This window comes from Megalobrama amblycephala, linkage group LG8 (assembly GCF_018812025.1).
Source record: "Megalobrama amblycephala isolate DHTTF-2021 linkage group LG8, ASM1881202v1, whole genome shotgun sequence".
NCBI classification, from domain to species: Eukaryota; Metazoa; Chordata; class Actinopteri; order Cypriniformes; family Xenocyprididae; genus Megalobrama; species Megalobrama amblycephala.
Window position 1 is genome coordinate 31,545,030 of NC_063051.1, and position 21,556 is coordinate 31,566,585.

Below are 21,556 nucleotides of genomic sequence, written 5' to 3' on the forward strand. Positions count from 1 at the left end.
AACAAAGTTTAAATTGTGTCTGGAGTAGAATATATGTAGCAGTTTAAGCCGAAATAATTGCACACTTTGGTGGAGAACAAAATTAATAAAGATGAGAGGAATTTCAATACAGTGGTCGCCTTGCAAGCACTGTAAAATCGAGGCTAATGTAGAGTAGAGACCCACAGAGATCAGAGGAAAACATCAGGACCACTGCACAGTAGAGAGCCAGAAAGATCAAAAAGAGGAGAGTTATACCACAGTCAAGAGTGGTAAGAAACAAGCAACATCCACCCAAACATCAAAAAGCATGTAATGTAAGGAAGTGATGGAGAAAGGAGAGACACAGAAAAGGAAATAAAAAGAGACTAAGATGAAGAGGTTGACAGAGATTCAAGCAGAGAGACTGTGGAGGGGGAGTTAGGCGATGGAGCGTTTCATCAGCGTTGCTGCAGCCACAACTGTCTGTGCTCATTTTTGTGACTATGCAACTGGAACCAGACTACTAGCTGCAAACCACAAAAATGACACAGACAGCTGTGCAATACCTCGCTACTGCGCTCCATCGCTCTCAGAAAGAGACTGACAGAGGTTGAGAGGTTAAGGGACAGAATATGACTGGAGGGAATAAGAGTGAAGGATGATGGAATGATATCATGGCAGCTGCAGGGCTCCAGACTAACATTTGAGAGCAAGATCTACAGAAGGTGGTGCCAGCACCTGATTTGGTGGTGCTGGTGGTGCTTTTTTAGCATTAATGTAATTTAATCATATTACTATTGTTTTGCATTAATAAGTGCAGTTACTAATAATATTACAGGTTTATTTATTGGAAATTTGAGAGCAAAGCACTGAGATTGAATTGAGATGCAGATAATATTAACTTATTAACAGTAACATGCAAAAACATCATTTAATTTTTATGATGTTTTACAAAAATGTACATATTTTACTCTTATTAAATGTACCATACTGAACTGACCGACAGCTTCAATGATTATAAAAGGAGCGCTCTTTACTTGCTTTCTGTGTAATTCAGTCACAATTTGAAAAAGTTTTTGTTTTTCATGAGACTGTACTTTTCCACATTATGGAGTCAATAAGTGCTCCTCTGCTGCCATCTAGTGGTAATTTCATGTGTGTGTGTGTGTGTGTGTGTGTGTGTGTAAGTGTTTGTTTGCCTAGAAGTGTTAGTTTTCCTTCATCTTTAAACTTTTAGTTTTACAAATCACTAAAAATAACATTAAAACTGGATAATATTTACAGCTTTGAAGTGCTGGAAAAGTGTGAAGCAAAGTCCTAGAAAAGTGCTTGAATTTGACTCTCAAAGTTTGCATGAACCCTGAAATGAATAATGTAGAAGTATTCGACTATTTCTGCCACAATACTATGGTTTCAGTAAGCATTACTACATAACGAATTTTGCGCTGAATTTGAATGCTTCCCACTAGATCTCACAGCAATGTTACTAATTTTCCACTGAATTAAAACACTTTCTCACTGGATCTCCCAGCGCTGTATAGTAACAGGGTCACATGATCAAGATCGGCGTGCGCAGATCTCAGGCTGTGATGTCTATTATTGTTCCGTGCTTATAAATGAGTAGCGCTGTTTCGTTTCACTTTCACTTCTTTTGCCGTTTGATGTTTCTCATATGAAACAGAAATGGCAGCTCTTTTATCAGTTGTGCAATGTAGTGGTCACTCCAGTGCGACCTCTAACAAAACTTGGTTGCACTGGCAGAAGAAAAGGTCGCAAAATGCGACCATTTGGTCAGAGTCTGAAGCCCTGAGGTGGGAGAAAAGACAGCAAAAGGAGAACATGATGTGAAACTGACATACATAAATTCACATGGATTTTTGTGGCAAAAAAAAAATGATGTGTAACTATTTTATTGTAATTTTGTGTATGACAGTTATAGTGTACGCTTATCAGAACACTGAACTTATAATATGTATGATTTCCAGCTGTATAAAAATAATAATAATATTGCACAAGGTAAAATGACATGAATAAAAATATTAAAAATATAAAAATATTAGTAATTGTTAAAAAAATATAACCTATCCCTCCTTAATAAATGATTTAAGTAAACCACAAATTAGAGATGCACCGATTGCAATTTTCTTGGCCGATTTCGATTTCCGATTTTTTGTTAGTGAGATTGACCGATACCGATTTTTGCCGGTTCCGATTTTCTTTCTAAGAATTATAATTGACAACATATACAAACAAAAATCTACTTTTCTTCAATGCAAAGTTTTATTTTTATTAAAAAAAAAACAAGTAAACGTCAGTAATAAAATATAAACAGCTCAAATAAATGCAATAGAATAATTAGAGCTATGAAACTAAGTTTTTTGGGTTAACTGGGTTTCTATTCAGGTAAGAAATACTACAGAAATTAAAGTAATCAAATGTAAAATGACACATTCAGTGTTATTTTACATTGGTTACCTTAATTTCTGTAGTCTTTGTTGTAAATATTAATACAGATCAATTCTTACCATTAAAGTTATAAAACGTATTCTGAAATTGATTTTCTTTGACTTTTGTTCTTTGATTAACATGACAGACAGCAGTAGGAATATTGGACTGCTGTCCCTTTAAGAGTTTATGAACGGTGTTCAACGGACCCAATATTGTTACACAGAACATGGGTTCACTTTCTTAGCTATTTAACGATTCAAAACTGACTGTGTTTATCTGTATACTCGCCAAGATTGCCTGTGCCGCTGGTTTTGACATACTTTTGAATGTATTTGACAGTTTAAGCGCATTATGCTTAAATATTCGCTTCACTAATATAGATCAGTGGTGCGCGTGCTTTCAGTGTGAGCGCGAAACCTGCGGGAATTACTAAAATTTTTGCACAGTAAGCACTATTTAACCGGAGCGAATGTGTCGAGTGAGAGAGAGGAGGCGCCCGCGCAGGTGTGTGTCACTTCACCGTGAGTAGAGAGCGAGAACGCGCATTTGACGTTATTGCCTGTGCCGCTGGTAACAAAAAAGATCGGCTCGGAATCGGTAAGAAGTGAGACTGATCGGCCGATCACCGATCCGGGCCGATCATGAGGAAAATCGGCCGATTCCGATCCCTGGCTGATCAATCGGTGCATCTCTACCACAAATAAAATTTGAATAATAATGATGAGGATGGTTCTTATTTCAAAGCATTTAATCAATATTATGATGTTATTGCCATTAGAGCAAATCATCATAATCAAGCCTTCATACATGTCTAAACAATGTATTTACACATCATGTATGTTTGTGAGCATGTGCAGTACCTGCGGAAGTCCAGCAGAGGGCGTGTGGAGGTGGGTATTCCCTTTGCAGGCCAGCTCAGGAAGTGGAACTGAGTGAGGGTACGAGTTTCCTGTGTTTGGACATTCTTCAGGTAGAAACTACGCACCAGGAAGTCATTACACCAGATATGCTCGGACACCAGGTTCACCTGAGTGAGATAATTGAAGGGTAACACAATATTTTAAGTAGTTTACACTACATAAAGCAAACACCTCTGGGCATCTCTTCAGTTCACAAGTCATATTACAAACCTCATAAATGTGGTAGAGAGAAGAGCCCTCGTCGGGCCAGTAGCGATCACACTGCTTTTCTCCGTCCTCAACCAGAGCCGTCATCATCACTATGACTGTACATCCGCTCTCCCAAACCATCTGCGCAACATACACGGCTTACAAAACATGCCATTTAAGCAGTATTTACATGAATGCACAAAAAATAAGCAATAATTAATATGTAGAACAGTGTAAAATACACAGAATACACTACCATTCAAAAGACTGGCATCAAGATTTTCTAGTGTTCCTGAAAGAATTCTCTTATGCTCACCAAAACTGCAAAATTGGTAATATTGTGAAATATTATTACAATTTAAAATATTTTAATATATTTTAAAGTTTTATTTATTCCTGAGCTGGCAAAGTTGAATTTTCAAATTTTCACCATCCATTACACCAGTCTTCAGTGTCACATGATCCTTCAGAAATCATTTAAATATGTTTATTTGGTGATCAAGAAACATTTATTATCAGTGTTGAAAACAGTTGTGCTGCTTAATATTTTTGTGGCAACTATCATACATTTTTGAATGTTTTATTTGATGAATAGAAAGCTAAAAAACAGCATTTATTTGAAATAGAATTTTTGTATTAATGTAAAACATTTTATTGTGTCTTTTGAACAATTTCAATCGATTAAAAAATTAATTAAGTAATCGCAATTTATTTCTGTAATTAATCTCAATTAAAAACATTGGAGTTTTTAATATTTTTATATTGTAATAATTATACAGTTACTCTCCAAATTAATGTAGAAACAACTTAAAGACAGTATATTTTTAATATTTGTTTAATGGCATCTTTTTATGAATGAAGGCCAGTTTCACTGATACTAATATTGCTACTGATGTATTTATGAAACAGATTTTTTTAAAACATTTATTATAGACATTCAACATTACATTATAACTAAAAGCATCAATTTCAAGTTTTATTAGGCTTTAAAAAAATAACTGCGTTAAATATTTTTAATGCATTAAACTGAACTAATTTTACTTATGCCAAATGTTTTAATGGTAATGTACATTTCAAGCAAATTGTATTACTTTATAATGATCACATAGGTCTCACATTCATACACAGATGTTACTGACCTGCCAGAAATCAGAGATGGTGTGAGAGAGAGGTCCTTGGGTGGCAATATAAGCTGGCATCCGGGGGTCATGCTCGATCTAAAGGGTCAACAGTAGCCAAAAGGTCAGAGGTCAGTGCTTTAGCCCTTCTTAACCCTGGATCTGCCCATCACCAAGACAACAGGCCATTAATGTGATCCGAGGCGCATGAAGGCTTAATTGATGATCCCTCGCTCTCAACTACAACAGAGCAGCAGGGGATTCCAGACCTACACATCCTGAATGAGATCAATACAATGTAACCATGGCAATGCTGAGAGGGGGATTCCGAAACCAGTGGCAGCCTTTCACGTCTATGAGGAATAAATGGATTATTGCCTTGGTAACAGAAGGGGATGCAAGGAAAGGTGGGCTTTCTAGCTTTAGATTTCTAGCTTAGATTTCAGAGAAGGAAAGCGACAATAATGCAGGCCCTTCAAACTCTTATGTTTCTGATTCCAAAGAAATGAGTCACATGATGAGATCCAGGGCAAAGAGGACCATCAAGTGCACGAACTTACAATGGTGCTGGCGTTGATGTAATCTGTCCTGGAGGGGTTAATCTCAGCTTTCAGCTTCACTCTTGAATGGTCATCTGCATTAAACAACTGACAGTTACACATCTAATCCATTCAAAAGAGTCAATCAGGTTGTGTGAAAAAGAGATTTACGCACTATTTATATGCCATTTTTTTGTATAAATAGTGTGAGTAGTGTGTTAACATTGAAAATTGGCAAAAAAGACTAAGTGCTCACTAACACCAGGTACACTAACATAAAAATCAAGGCATTTCAAGACAGGCAGGGGATGGGGGAGCAATAGGGTCTTACTCACAGGGCACGGCATCAGAGCAGCGGTTCTTCTTGATGTTATTTTCACTCTGGGCCGCTGAGATGGTGCTGGGTTCAGCCTGGTAGGAGCACAGTGCCTCCCATTCTTTGAGCAAACGGTCTTTATTCTTCAGATGATCCTCCATATATGCCTAGAAAGCGTGAGATAGAGAGAGAGAGAAGGAAAGAAACACCAGTAGAGACGTATGATCTCTCAGAAATGCTGCTCATTCATGTGCAGTGATGGGAATAACGGCATTATAAATAAACGGCGTTACTCACAGCGTTACTTTTTTCAGTAACGAGTAATCAAATGAATTACTTTTCACCCCGTTACAACGCCGTTACCATTACTGACAATAAAATGCTGTGTTAGTAATTGAGCTCACTGATGGACCTGCAAAGTTTTTTCTCTGGTGTTTGTGTTGGGGTGGGACACATAAGCTAACTGATGATGATTGGTGTGTGACTAGAGATGATAGACCTGCAAAGCATTTTGTACAGGAGGTTAGTCATGCACAAATACAATTTTAAACTGATAATAATGTACAATGCTCTGTGTGTGTCTGTGTCAGAGCACGCGAGCGGAGCAAATATGTGAAAAATATGTGAAATAAGTTTTTTCTAGTCGACTTGTAGTTGTTCATTTAAGCCATTAGTTGACTAATCACATTTATATTCATTTAATTTATTAAATACTGGAGAGAATAAACCGTAATAATGAGCGTTTACGTAATAAAGCTTGCCATAAAGAACCGGCAAAAGTAATGATTATGAATGTGACAAAAACAGCAAGGAGACATTGTAATTGTTTATTAATAAACTAATGTTTTCTGAATCAGTGTCGGTTGCAGAGATCAAGTTGACATTGCTGACTCCCATGATCTCCGCATAGTGGACGCGCCTAGAGAGAATGCACATTTCATTCGGATTACATAATCAGAGAGTAGCTTATTTCTTTTCGTTTTGCATTATTTTGTTTAAAAGTAGAGATTTCAAGCTTTCTATAGATATATTTCTCATGTCTGTGAGGCAAGCAACCGCTGAGTTTCGGTTCATTTAGCGTATAAGACATGCTCCAGTTCATGTGCAAGTGATCGCGCCGGCACCTCCATATCATGATTATATTGTCTGCTATATTTGCTTCTTATTTATCAAATCCAGGCAAATGTTTGATGAAACATTGATTAAAATTAAGATACAATTTTTACAAAATTAAATTCACTATAAAGAAAGGCTTTCTACAAAACAAAACTTAATGAAGTGGTCAAAATCATGTCTGACCCACTCCATGTCTCCTGATATATTGCACATCTTATGATGTATCCTATCTTACTCATGGTGTTTACTTTTCATAATCAAATAGATGAATTAAAAAAATAGCATAGGCCTATTTAAACATAAATATGAAACTATGTTTTCTTTAATGGCTACCAACACATAGTAGAGTACAGAGAAATTTCATGTCGTGAGCAAGAGCGGATCATGCGTCACCAGTCGGATCAAGCATAATTTATTTTTAGACTTATATTAATATTGCAAAGTTATTTGACATATTTGAAAAAAAAATAAAACGTAACGCATTAGTTACTTTCCCTGGTAATTATTTACTTTTATAATGATGTAACTCAGTTACTATTTGTGAGAACTAGTAACTATAACTAATTACTTTTTTAAAGTAACATGCCCAACACTGTTCATGTGATACTTGAAAAAAAAAAAGAAATGAAAATTAAGAGAATGCCAATAAACTAACAAAATCAAAAAAAGAAACAAAACACTCTTTGTAAAACATGAAGTAAATATAGTAAATATTAATGTTTACGAACAGCTGGAGGACAATTCATATTCAAAAGTGTTAACCAAAGGGAAGGAATAAAAGGCCATTTCACACCAAGAATGATAAATATAAATATAAAGTTTTAGAATAGGGAAGTCCACACCACATCGTAGAGTGATCTCAATTTAAAGGCGACCTATAATGCCCCTTTCACATGATGTAATATAAGTCTATGGTGTCCCCAGAATGTGTCTGTGAAGTTTCAGCTCAAAATACCCCACAGATAATTTATTATAGCTTGTCAAATTTGCCCCTATTTGGGTGTGAGCAAAAACACGCCGTTTTTGTGTGTGTCCCTTTAAATGCAAATGAGCTGGCGCTTTCCAGAAGAGGGCGGAGCTTTAACAGCTCAACAACAACAAAGCTGGAGAATCTCACGCAGCCAAAATGAGGATTGTCAGTAACGTGTTCAGCCTTACATTGTTCAAACCGGAGTCGACACTGATGGAGAGACTCAGGAAGAAGTTACAACTTTTAGAATGAAACTGGACGTTTCTGAATGGTTAGTGGATACATTTATGTAGTTGCTGTGGAGTTGATTCAACTCATCCACTACCATGTGCTGTCATGTTCATCTTTGAGCAAATCCAGTGTTGAATCGACCCTCGTTTGTGAAGCAGTCCGGCGTAAATTGACGACATGACAACAACACTCCACTACAACAACACTTCCTCTTCTCTAAAGCAGCCCAACATGGCCTCACCTTCTTTGCTGCGGGTTCTTGGGGGTGGGGTTTATGTAAATTTTAGGGTTAGTGATGTCACTAATCCAGGAAGAAGCTCATTGTAGTCCCTACCAGCCGTTTGTTGTAGTCTTTTGCATTGAACTTTAAGCGTCGTAACTTTTTGCAGATGTTGTTTATGCTCAAACAGCAACATTATGCACTAACTAAAGTTAAAAAAGTGAAATCATAATCAAGGACCCCTTTAAACACCCATGTGATCTCATTCCTAAATGACAATGATCTTTCAGTGTCTATTAAACCTTTGACAAAATTGCACTAGAACATTCAGATCTGCGTCTGCGCTGCCGCTGATCCAGAGAAAGCAGTTGTCATGTAGAGGTATGAAACAGCTTCACAAACAGTCTTTTCAACCATACAGTATCATTATCTTTGTTTCAAATATTCAAATGATCAAAGTACTGGGATAAAAGTTTATAGTTTGGATGTAAACACTGATGTCTACAGTAGCGATCAAAATATAGCAAATCAACATTTGGAAGTAACATGGCGCTTTAAAGGTGCCCTAGAATCAAAAATTGAATTTACCATGGCATAGTTAAATAACAAGAGTTCAGTACATGGAAATGACATACAGTGAGTCTCAAACACCATTGTTTCCTCCTTCTTATGTAAATCTCATTTGTTTAAAAGACCTCCGAAGAACAGGCGAATCTCAACATAACACCGACTGTTACGTAACAGTTGGGATCATTAATATGTATGACCCCAATATTTGCATATGCCAGCACATGTTCAAGGCATTACACAATGGCAGCCAGTATTAACATCTGGATCTGTGCACAGCTGAATCATCAGACTAGGTAAGCAAGCAAGAACAATAGCGAAAAATGGCAGATGGAGCAATAATAACTGACATGATCCATGATTACATGATATTTTTTGTGATATTTGTAAATTGTCTTTCTAAATGTTTTGTTAGCATGTTGCTAATGTACTGTTAAATGTGGTTAAAGTTACCATTGTTTCTTACTGTATTCACGGAGACAAGAGCCGTCGCTATTTTCATTTTTAAACACTTGCAGTCTGTATAATTCATAAACACAACTTCATTCTTTATAAATCTCTCCATCAGTGTGTAATGTTAGCTTTAGCCACGGAGCACAGCCTCAAACTCATTCAGAATCAAATGTAAACATCCAAATAAATACTATACTCACATGATCTGAAGCATGCATGCAGCATGCATGACGAACATCTTGTAAAGATCCATTTGAGGGTTATATTATTATAATTATTATTATTCCTTTATTTAACCAGGGGAAGTCATATTGAGACTATAGTCACTTTTTCAAATGATCCCTGGCCAAGAAAGGCAGCACTTAAAAATGTATCAGCACCCCATAAGCCATACAACAACACCTAACAAAGACAAAAGTTAAATACAACAACAAACAAAATATAACACAATATCATAACCAGGACAGGCAGAAAACAAAACAGATCAGCAGCCTATATACAATCACACTTATAGCTGAAAGTTTCTGTGACATATAATTTAAAATCATTAAGAGATATGATGGTGCCTAGCTTCAACTGTTTTTGCAAAGCATTCCAGGTTGAAGGGGCATTATAACGGAAGGCAGTTTTACCAAATTCAGATTTTATAGCAGGTATAGTAAAAAGAATGCTATTACTTGATCTGAGATTGTATCTGTTGTTTTCTACTAAAGAGAAAACTGATAAGTAGGAAGGCAACAGTCCTATCACTGCCTTATAAATAAAAATAAGCCAGTGATGCTGTCTACGAATTGAGAGTGGAGGCCAACCTGATAAACTGTACAAAGTACAATATAGAATATTCAGCATTAGCTGTGTGAACTTTGTTTATGCACTGTTTTATAGTCGAGAGCTCGGGGGGGCAGGGAGCGCGAGATTTAAAGCGGCTGCAGCCTGAATCGGTGCATAGTTAATGATGCCTCAAAATAGGCAGTTAAAAAAATTAATAAAAAAAAAATCTATGGGGTATTTTGAGCTGAAACTTCACAGACACATTCAGGGGACACCTTAGACTTATATTACATCTTGTGAAAGAACGTTCTAGGGTACCTTTAAATAATGATCGTATCAATTACATCATTACTAGGGGTGTGCACAAATAATCGAATATTCGATCTGTAATTAATATTCGAAAAATAAAAATACTATTCAAATTTTACTATGTTGCTTTGCTGGCCGTAAATGCAGTAAATCCATGATAAATCCTAAGCACTAAAACTTGCAGTTATAACTAATGCACCGGGTGGCGCTGTGGAGCGTGTTTAACAAGTTTATTTTATTTGTTCGTCACATAATGTTGCCTCGCGAAGCTTGGAATTACTAAGATGAAAATGATCTTACACAATGGAATTACTTTTGATCAAATGAATAAATGAAAATGAGTTATGATATCATCACCATATTGAGAAAGCACATGAAATCAAAAATCCCGTCAAATGAGGAAAGACAGCTGTCCATCACTGCATTCACAACGTCAGGTAAGTGCAGCTGTACCCCGAATGAGCTGAGAAGATAACTTATCAGATAGCAAAATGATTTTAAGACATATGCTTCCTTTAAGTTTCGTTGAGGGAGACATATTTACAAACAAAAAACACAAAGTGCTGCTGTTAGAAACTTAGCTTAGCATACCGTTATGGATTATCGTTATCTTCGTTTCTGCAAAGTCCGTCAGCGCAGCTTGTTTTCTTACCCGAGGATGTGGATATTATTGTTTTTCTCAACATGAACATGTGAATCAATATGAAAATTATAACCATATACTGACTAACTGGCGCTGTCTGCTTTATTAGCATTTTTCTCTTTCGCACTGCTTTTGTTCTTTATATTTTTTTTGTTTGCACATATTGTTTAATGCTTTGAACTAAAAGAAAAGCTTAAGATATAACGTAAGCTTGTTGTTTATATTGCCTAATTGTAAGCATGTTCAGAAATGGATACAAAATCTTGATGAATTAAAAAAAAAAAGTCCTTCTTGTTTAACATCATTTGAATAAATGAATATTTGAATGTTCGTTTTTTACGAGCCCAAATATTCGAATACAATATTTTGGAAAAATGCCCATTCCTAATCATTACACCACTAGGTGGCAACAAGTGACTTAAAAATGTATGTCATTGAATCATTCATGCAAGAGATTCATTCAAAAATGCTGATTTATCCAGTAATGAAACAAGTGAAGCATTCATGAGTAAATCATTGAATAGATTTTTTAAAATAATGAATTCAAATTAATGAAACATTTTTAAAAAGACTGAGGCAATTAACATTTTGTCAGAGCCTCTATCTAGTAAATTGCATTATTTTATTTGGTTGTCTGTTCAGAACTGTAGAATTGTGATCTCTATTTGAAACAAAAAAATTGTGATTCTCAATTTATCTGTAATCATGCAGCTCTAATAACCATAAATATAAAGTTTTAATAAGTGTTGTAATTCTATAAGAACAATATAGTCCACACCATATAGTTATCGATCTTGGTGTGAATGGGCCTTTACTGTTATTCACTGGAAGTGAATTACATTTTTTTGTGTCGATAAATAGGGGTATGAGTGTCTACCAGTATCATGTGCCCAGTAGAGATATCCATGTTAGACTGCGCTGGCTCCTCACACCAGGAGGGGGTGCTGCTATGTGAACTAGGGCTTGGCTGAGGTGCATCACTGAACTGTGACGACACACTGCTGACTCGTGACGTATCCGTTCCTCCACCACCACCTCCTCCTCCCGCTCCGGCACCACCTGCAGCTCCGACCCCACAGTCCTGCCTGCCCAAAGAGGACTTAGCAGCCATGTGCTGCCGACAAAGATCCTGAAAAATTAAGAAAATAAGAGAATGCGAGAGAAAGAAACACAGATGCTGCATATGAAATTCACAGTAACTCAATATCGACGCTTATCAAATTACTCTGGTTTGCTTGTTCAAATCTGATCACATTAGTCTGATAATAACATGCCATCACAGCCAAAACCACTGAAATAGCTTGAATTCAGAGAATGTTTTTATTGCAGAGATATGATGCAGTACGCATTTCAAACACTTCTTCCCACCTGGTACTCATAATGCGTCACATTTCCTGCTTCAGGTCCTAGTCCCAGTTTCCCCGAGGCCAACTGGCCGTCAGGGGAGCGCAAGAGGGCGATGAGCACTGCCACCGTCAGGAGTCCACTCACACAACCCAAAACCACAAATATGATGAACATCCACGGGGTTTCGTCAGGTACACGTGTTGCCACTGGCAACGAATGGCCATCGTTCTTCTGCAATGCCGGAGGCAGATGAAAACAAATATATGAATCACAAATCATTTATAGATCTCATAATTAATGTTGTAGTATCCTAGAGCAGCACAGATTTTTAAAGACCATTAAGGACTGTGTATTTCTCTGAAGCATTTTAAGATGGAAAGAGAGGGACTATGAGGTAAAGAAACGAGTATTAAAACAGGGCTGCCCATCCCACCCTGCTGTCTGGAACTATATGATCTCAGTGGGCAACATCTTAACGTCTGATGTAAGTATTATAGTAGTCATTCAAATGGCAGAAAAGAAAGCAAGGAACTGATGAGAGAAAACAATCTATTTCAACACACGAGAATCCCATCATATTCCTATTTCTCTGCTGGAATGATGCAGACCACACAGGAGCCAGGGCATTACATCACCACTCCTGTGCACACCGCACTGACCTTGTCGCCACAGCAACCAACTTTACCTGACATCACTGTCTGTGCTGAGATTCTGAGTGCAAATCATTCTGATTGGTCATTTTTAATGCGCGTTCTTTATTTCAACAAATCACTGAGCAGTTCAAGGAAAACAGTTTAACGACTACAGCAGGTTCCTAGATTCAAATAAAAACAGACTGGACCGTCTATAAAATGGCCAGTAAACTCATTTTTTACCATTTCTGATCATAAGCCCGACTTCGAAGAGTGAGTAAAATGAAAGCTAAACCATTGAGTTAGATTAAAACGGTAATATTTCATAATTAACGTTTTTAAATGATTTTTTCCCCGCGACTTCTGATCTGTATGAGATTTCCAGTCAAGAATCAAGATAACGGAAACCACAGGTAGGTGGATCGATAAAAAGCTGATTTATTTATTTTATATTTATTTTACTGCCCCGCACTGGAACATGTTTAATTAACAGGTTTAATATAATGTAACACGATTTAATCAATTAAGAATAAGTTCAACTCACCAAAAAATCAATAAACTAATGGAGATTGGAAACCTCACGCGCCCGGTGGTCCGCCGAAGATGAGCAGAAAAAAAAAATTGTACGTGCAGTAACCCTAGAGCTCTTCTCCACCGGTTTGACATTTGAATTTCGTCCACTTTTGTTAGGAGCTGTAACGGTTGGTAAGTTTAAGTTCGCGGGAAACGAATAACGGTGACAGAGCTCAGCTCTGGAACAGACATCGTGATGTTTTGCGGGAATGTTGTGTTCTGAGGGGAGAAGCATTTGGGATGGCAATCGGCCGCGCGCTTAGAGTCGTGGACGCGCCTGACAGTTTGACACGTATGATGTCGTTGTCATAGCAACAAAGCAAATGAGACGGGGGTGGGTGTCAGGGGTCTTGTGAGATATTCCCTCTTCAACCATTGACTGAGACAGAAACTAACGGGAAAGGGATAAACAACAGACTCAAATGTTAGGACACCGTGTTTCTGCACATCCTTACCTCCCCAACACCTGCCTGAAGCACCTTTAGACCAGTCTCTGATTCTAGAAGGTTCTTTTGAGCCACTGCATGTGAAAAAAATAAGATTAATGTAAAGATAGTCACAGACAGCTTTTTCTAATATTTTCTCAACATATTATTTTATAAACATAGACATAGGCATATGGAAATAGACCTTATTCAGAGCAGCACCATGACAGGTATGAAAGCGAGACTGTGAGGGATAGACTTGATGTGTTTTTATTCGCTGTATAAAGCACCTAGATCACTTATAATTTTCCATAGCTCATGTTTTTTGTCTACTGAAATTTCTTGGAAAGATCATTTTGCAGTGTTTAGTCAGCAGAACAATCCAAAAACAGTTCAATAACAGTACAACGCACTGAAGAGATGTATGTTTATCCTTCAGAGTCTCGCTTTTTAATTCCCGTTAAAAAATCAAAGATGGTGCTGCTGTGAATAAGGTCTATTTACTGTGTTTTGCCATGGAAAGCAACAAATCACAAAAAGGTTGAGCATTACAGTGATTTATAAAAGTGCACAGCTTCAAGTAGCTTATTGCTTTTATTGCAACATAACCACAATATGATAAAATACACCTAGCTTATGTTCAATTAATAATTGCATTAATCAGTAATAGCCTATACACACCTGGTGCAAATATGGAATTCAACGGATGTGGGTCACGCATATGTTCTTCAGACTTGACTCATCCAAACAGATTTTTAGTCACCTGGATCTGTTTGCTTTTAAAGGTTTAGTTCACCAAAAAAAAAAAAAAAATGAAATTTCTGTCATTAATTACCGGATTTTTCTCAGATTTCATTAAAAATGTCTTCATTTGTGTTCCGAAGATGAACGAAGGTCTTACGGGTTTGGAACAACATGAGGGTGAGTAATTAATGACAGAAATTTCATTTTTGGGTGAACTAATCCTTTAAGACATAGGCTAGTGTGCTCCAAAACAGTGTCAAATTTCACTTTTTATAAGCATTTACAATCCAGTCCTCTTCCAGAAATGGACCAAAAACTGATGATTCATGGTGCACTCACTTATTTTCTCAAATTATTTTATGAAATGCTCTCTGGAGTGAGAATGCCCCTCCCCCTAATAACACCAACTTCTGACTAGTGGCAAATCATTTTCATGGCTGTATTTTCTATTTAAAACAAGGACAAGACCTTCAAAAATACGTCAACATAGGAAAGAAAACTAAGCCTATATCAAGCCAATATCAGGTATTTAGTATTGAATTCTGAGCCATTATTATGTATCTCAGAAACACTATTGTGTGTGACAGGCATCACTCTTAATAGTCATGAAAAATTTTCTTCATTACTCACCGGTCTTTTCAGACACCTCATTTGCTGTTAAATTCTGGCTGTTGGGGAGCACCCGGAAAGTGACAGCTGGACCAACCACACTGTGTAGAGCAGAATATTTAATCATATGCAAGTTTCCCGCATGATTATGTGCAGGGTTTGAAATTAACTTTTTCACTCCCCAGCCAATTAAGCCATTCAATAAAATCCATTCAGAAATTGCCAAAACAATAATATCAGAAATAAACCAGATTATCAAATTCAAAGCTTAGATTTAAATATATTTTATTTAACTTTTACAAAAGTCAGTCATTGTTTGTGGATACCATAATAATAGAACAAAACAACAAAATTCTCAGTCCCTTTTCACATTTTCTAATTTTAAAGATGTGTGGCGCATCTTTAAGCTTTGTTTTGCTAATGTTGGAGGCTCCTCTTAGAGGAAGGGCTCTGATAGCGATGACATGCAAAGTGATAGGACATAATTTATTAATCATAACCTGCCAAATTAGCTAGTGAGTTGAAATGCATTACTGCCATGGTTGATTTTCGCCTGCATTTGGTGGGTTGGCATTTGTTAATTTCAAACCCTGATTATGTGTGTTAGATATTGTGATCCAAGTAATGAGGGAAGGACAAGTAGCAAAGCAAATCCACTTTTGAGGTCAGTTTATTCCATTCACTTCTCTCTCATTCTTTCCCTCTTAGCCATCCCCCTCTGTCCTCCTAGGACAATGGCTCAAGGTTCCAGCTCACCACAGTTTGATTTAGTAAAAAGTATTAGTGGGATTAGTGTTTGCTTCCTAACCACAGCAACAAACAGTAATCAAGACTGTTTGCTTTGATTTATATTAAATAAGTAAAGCATTGTTGTTAGCTAAGTTAAACAGCTTCCCTTTTTATCTCCATATCTTCAAATTCCGTGTTAGTAAATGCCTTTGCAAGTTTATGAATTAAATAAAGCTTAGGGTTAGTGCCCACCATCAAAGCAAATTCTGGGACTCTCCTCAGCTGTTTCTGCCTCCTTGCGCTAAACCTAATCCTACCTGATATTGATGAAAGAGCCAGTGGTGAGATGGATCCTCTCAGCAAGGGTCTTCAGTAGATGAACCCCATCAGACAGACTAAGATGGCTGTAGAGAGACATACACATTCATATGCCCACACACACAATTTCACAAGCACAAACCAACACAGAACTCACAAAACCAACACCCAAACAGACTCTCCACTGAATAGCCAGTTTGACATGTGCCCCAGGTCCTTCGTTAGTGAAGTGTTTTGAAAACAAATACCACATGACAACTTTGCTTTCAGACAAAAGGAACACCCACATAGACTAGCACTCAGTCCAACAGTCTAAACTGTTAGTTGTACCTTTGATTGGTGACAATGTATCCAAATTCCTCCTTTAACTTGGTTTCATTATTTCCTGGTGGCACTCTCAGGGCTTCCTTTCCAAGTCGTCCTTCCTCTTGTTTGAGAGCTGAAGGCCCTAGTGCACTGGCACCCATTGGATGGAGTTATCCTGGGAGGTGCCTGGGGACCCGAGGGTTTTAGGGGAGGTTTTGGGCCCGGGTTTGAGTTGAGAAGAGAAAGAGGAATTTGTAGCAGGGGCAGAAGCCTTCTCCACCACATGGGTCATCTCCCCTTCTGTAATCTTCATCTAATATAGCACATAACACATGCCATGTCAGGTATAGGCTGACTCCACTTTTAAACTCCACAACTTTTCAAATCTGAGCAGATTTTAAAACACTAGGCATCATATAGATGCTGACTTTGTTACAGAGAAACCCTGGGCATCATACACTAATCGACTGAGGATCACACACTACCAGACATTAAAGTTGTTCTGAACACAACCAACTCACTTGCCTTGTATCTTGACAAATAAACACAATATGTGTTCTGAAATTGTCACAAAATATCAAACATGTTGGATATCCTACAACTGGATAGAATCATAGTCTGAAGCTAAAAAATCTTCATACACTACATGATGTTCTGTGAAATCCATCAGCTCAAATCTGCAGACTTTCGGCAATTAACCTCCAGGGTTGCCAGGTCTGTGCAACAAAAGTAATCCAATGGCAAAATTAGCCCAAAAAAAAACCAATTTTCTGCCTCAGCTGGCTGAATTCTCCACTGAATTTGTACATCTGAGGGTGTTGGAGCACGGAAAAACCACGAACTTGGCAACATTCCTAACCTCGGCTCATCCAGTAAATTGGAGCAAAAATCTGGGCAAAGGTTATGTAGTGTATTTCATCCTTACTGGCAACGGATAATAATTCTTCAATGTATGATGTATAGTGTTTATCTTCCTAGTCTTTTTCTCTTAATCTCTTTAAAATGTTTTTGGGAGGACCATCAAGTAGAGTCTGTTTATTTTGTAACCAGCCATGACTATTGATCATGGACGAAAGGTAAGGAAAGGATAATCTTGTTTCAGCAATATAAAAACACGAAAGGAAAGGAAAGGATATCTTGTTTCAGCGGTATAAAAACACCTAAAATATTGTGTGCATAGCTACACTAATGTTGGGTAAGAGGCCTAAAAGATATTATTTACAAATAAAAAAAATCACATAATCATGGCTCTTGTTTCCCTCATAAATTTATTTTCATAGTATTATGAGTTAACACTTGCTGCCCCCTCTAGGTAATATATAGCATTACAACTGAGATAAACCCAACCTTTTAACGATACTAAAGCACTCTACAGCAGAAACATTTTTGATGCTCACCACTTTTGGAGGTGCAGAAGAATCCTTTGTTTCGGCTGAATAAAGGAAAACAAGCAGTTATGACCTTACATATTTTTTGGAGCTCCAACTCATATAAGGTGCGTATATTTTTTGGAGTTGTATACTGTTACTCTATAAACGTTCCAGTGAAATCTCAGGGTGCTCACGTTTTCTTTGATTGTTTGTCGGTTCACTTTGCAGGAGCTGAAGGACAGTGAAGAGACGCTCCATCTCCTCAGGGTTCAGGTGGTTTAGATCAAATCCATGTTGCAGGAGCAGCTCATTTAGGCTCTGTTGAGTGGGTCCTGGAGTCAGAGTTCAGAAGTCATTGACAAAGTATAAAAGTATATATATATAACGTATATAAATATATATAATATTAACAAAAAATCTCACCACTGTGCCCAGACAACACTCCATACTTCTGGGGACCTTTCTTTTGCTCCTGTTGGCTGTTGATCTTCTCATCTTGGGAAAAGAAGTCCTTGTTATAGTCAAGTGGGAAGTCCAGCTCCTGAAAAAAAGATGAGGCGGAGTGAGGTGCTGCCACGCGATGGCGTGAGGTGGGCTGTGCGGGCGAGGAAAGGAGGAGAGTCATCAGATCTTGCAGAAGCTGATCATCTTTATCTAGAGACGGAGGAAGTGGCGAATTTCCCCTAAAGCGAGAGGAGGCCGGTGGGTACCTGCCCCCCTCCACCAGGTTCAAAGAGCGCTCCTCTTCATCTTGGTAACCATACTGTGAGACAAAAAGACATGATGCTGGAATTAAAGAGAAGCAGTTGTAGATATCCGTCCAAAGTTACAATGAGAGCAATTTATCAAAAGTGCTACAGTATGTGTTTGGTGCTTGTGTAGGTTCTCTCACTCGCTGGTAACTATAAGGATCCAAACTCTGCATATGGAGAGATGACTTAGGTGGATCGACAATCATATAGTCCATATAAGGCTGCACCGGTTTGGAGTCGAACTGGTTTGAAGGGCCACTCTGAGACCTTTGATAATAGAGAGATTAAGAGAGAAATAAATACAGTGGAAGAAAAAGGGAAGTAAGAGAAAATGAATATGTGACAAAATTGTATACTCTGTGGATGGGACATTCTTTAACCCAGAAGACTGTGGGATCTTCGGAACTTTGCTAAGTTCTTTCTTAATCACTGATTGGGTGACATCATCCCGCCAAGTTAATCCTGCAAAATAATAAGTGGAAAACTCATCAGCTCAGAGCAACCAAAAAGGTTTGTAATGTTTGTGAGTAAATGACACAATAAGAATGTCCATGACAAAAAAAGGGGGAAAAATCTAGTTTAAACCACATTTCATGTCCTTAGAAATTGACTCTTTGTATTCATTTTCGTTTCTAAAAATGTCATTTGTTAACCATCAAATAATTTTCGTTACACGCATCTTAATTGTTATTTATTTTTCTTTTAAGAGTTCCACAAGGTAAGGAGTCACACTTGTCTGCATTGGTCCTCTCTATGGTATCATCATGAGGTTTTCCTTTTTAAGAACAACATTTTTTTTTAATGAGGCTTTTTTTATTATGATATCAAGACAGTTGTAGCTCCCTGACATCTTTAACTTTACACCCTAAAAAAGTCCAAATAAAGAGGTGATTTACTGGTAAGTCATATCTTTGAACTGCATTTTTAATGCATTTTTTATTAAATCAATAGATCCAGAAAAAAATGGGCATCATTGATACAGGTACATTCACACATGCATTTACTTTTGATTTATTTGACCTTGGTTACCGTGGTAACATTTGGACCATGTCACAATTATCACGTCGTGTTTGCATTGTGTGGTTTCTATGGCAACCATCATTTTTCATAAGCAGGAAAAGTGCTAAAAAATTCCATTTCCACTGAAGGAGAAAATTTGCATGTGAAACTCACCTTCCTTCATAAGCGTTTGCAGTAATGACTGCAGTCTGTCCAGTAGAACTGCAGTCACCCTGTAGCGAAACCTTTCCTGTCTCTGTGTAAGACACTGACCAAACAGCTCATCTGGAACACACATATAGACACCTTATACTATGTCTCTTCTAGAAATACAGACAGTGGTCATGGACTGCCGAGATCAAACAGCTCACCTAATATATAACAATGTATTTGTGACAGCCACAAACCTAGACAAAATATACACACCCTTGTATAAAGGTTTATCTGAGGATCTCTTTGCCTTTTTATATTTTACTTTCTCACACCTGCTCTTTCTGCTTGTATTAGACATAAACAGAGACTACAGAGAGGGTGAAGTTGTGTGATGTCACAGTTGCCATGGAAACGGTTGAAGAACACTGATTGGGTAAGACCAGGTGATGGTGAAAGTGAGTGTTTACTGTGTAGTCAATGATTTTTTTACACACTCAACTGCACAAATCAGCTTTATCTACAAAATACTACAAAATAGAGATCAAACTTACACATAATAATCTGTTTTTACAGTATTTATTTTCTGTAACAATATCAGTATTTTCATCAGCATGACAAGTTTTATACACATATAAAACAAGGCTGATGCATGAAAGCCAAATAAAGCATAAAAGATTGAAGGGATGGCACTAGTGCTATTATGTAGAGCCATAATTACACAACTGTTCCAGGGACTCTGAGATAAGTCAAGTCTTATCATTATTGTACATTATTTTTCAGTGTTGAGCAACATTGTGGAAGGGTCAAACATGAAAACTGTAAAATGGCAGCACTCACCATCCCAGCAAACTTGACCGTTGGAGCACAGGCCTTCATCAAACAGACAACCTTACCAGATAGAAATGGAGAAAGAGAACAGAGAGTATGAAAGACTTTTAGGTTATTGTTTTTCTGACATTTGACAAAACAGACCAGCATCTCTTCTCATATGTGAATAGATTGTTTCAAGATTTGTAATAGCTCACAGCAGCACAAACATCCCAGAGATATGAGTTACATTTCCATTAACCAGCACACCTCTGACCATTTTAGCACCATAAGTCAGTATGTGCAATTGCTTATCAGACACTGTCAATCAATTTCACACCACAGCAACAAACAGGTACTGGTTTAGAATGATGACCAACCATAATGGGCATTAGTAAACATTTGCCAGATTGCAGAGACAAAACAAGCAAGAGTAGCTCCAAATACCATCTGCATCTCAGTACAAATGTCCCTTAATAGAATTTACAAATAAGAATTGCAAATACCTGAAAAAAGCAATATCAAGCTCTACAGGACAAGTCATTTTTTCATGCTTGTTTAAAAGCATACCAAGATATTGTGCACTCTGCCATCCATCCGTTTCCTCCAGTCCCCTTGTGCTCTCTCAAACACACACACACACTTGAGAGCTGGGCAGACACACTCGTCATACATAATTGAATCATGGAATGAAAGTTGGTTACATGAGTGGGAGTTCCTGCTCCAGTCTGCTGTGTGCTTCCTATATCAAAATAAATGTAAAGTCTTTCTGAGGCTGTGTGATAATGTGAGGCAAAAGGGTAAGAGAAGAGAAGAGAAGAGAAGAGAAGAGAAGAGAAGAGAAGAGAAGAGAAGAGAAGAGAAGAGAAGAGATTCATTTCTTAATCTGGAACAATGTTCTAAAAATGCTGGGTTAAAAACAACCCAAGTTGGGTTGAAAATGGAAAAACCCAGCAGTTGGGTTAAATGTTTGCCTAACGTGCTGGGTAGTTTTATTTAACTCAACTATTGTTTAAAAATG

General features: G+C 37.5%; 1 protein-coding gene across 1 annotated transcript in view; it reads right to left on the minus strand.

Moving 5' to 3' along the window:
* ptprnb (protein tyrosine phosphatase receptor type Nb) overlaps positions 1-21,556 on the minus strand; it is a 32,352-nt gene that overhangs the window by 8,799 nt on the left and 1,997 nt on the right. Inside the window, 19 exon segments of the mRNA XM_048200550.1 lie at positions 3,270-3,436; positions 3,540-3,659; positions 4,658-4,735; positions 5,197-5,270; positions 5,511-5,658; positions 11,649-11,900; positions 12,140-12,349; positions 13,779-13,843; positions 15,123-15,202; positions 16,148-16,234; positions 16,479-16,620; positions 16,623-16,767; positions 17,852-17,886; positions 18,019-18,156; positions 18,248-18,587; positions 18,717-18,843; positions 18,933-19,038; positions 19,750-19,860; positions 20,566-20,616. Coding sequence (XP_048056507.1) covers positions 3,270-3,436; positions 3,540-3,659; positions 4,658-4,735; positions 5,197-5,270; positions 5,511-5,658; positions 11,649-11,900; positions 12,140-12,349; positions 13,779-13,843; positions 15,123-15,202; positions 16,148-16,234; positions 16,479-16,620; positions 16,623-16,767; positions 17,852-17,886; positions 18,019-18,156; positions 18,248-18,587; positions 18,717-18,843; positions 18,933-19,038; positions 19,750-19,860; positions 20,566-20,616 — 2,476 coding nt within the window.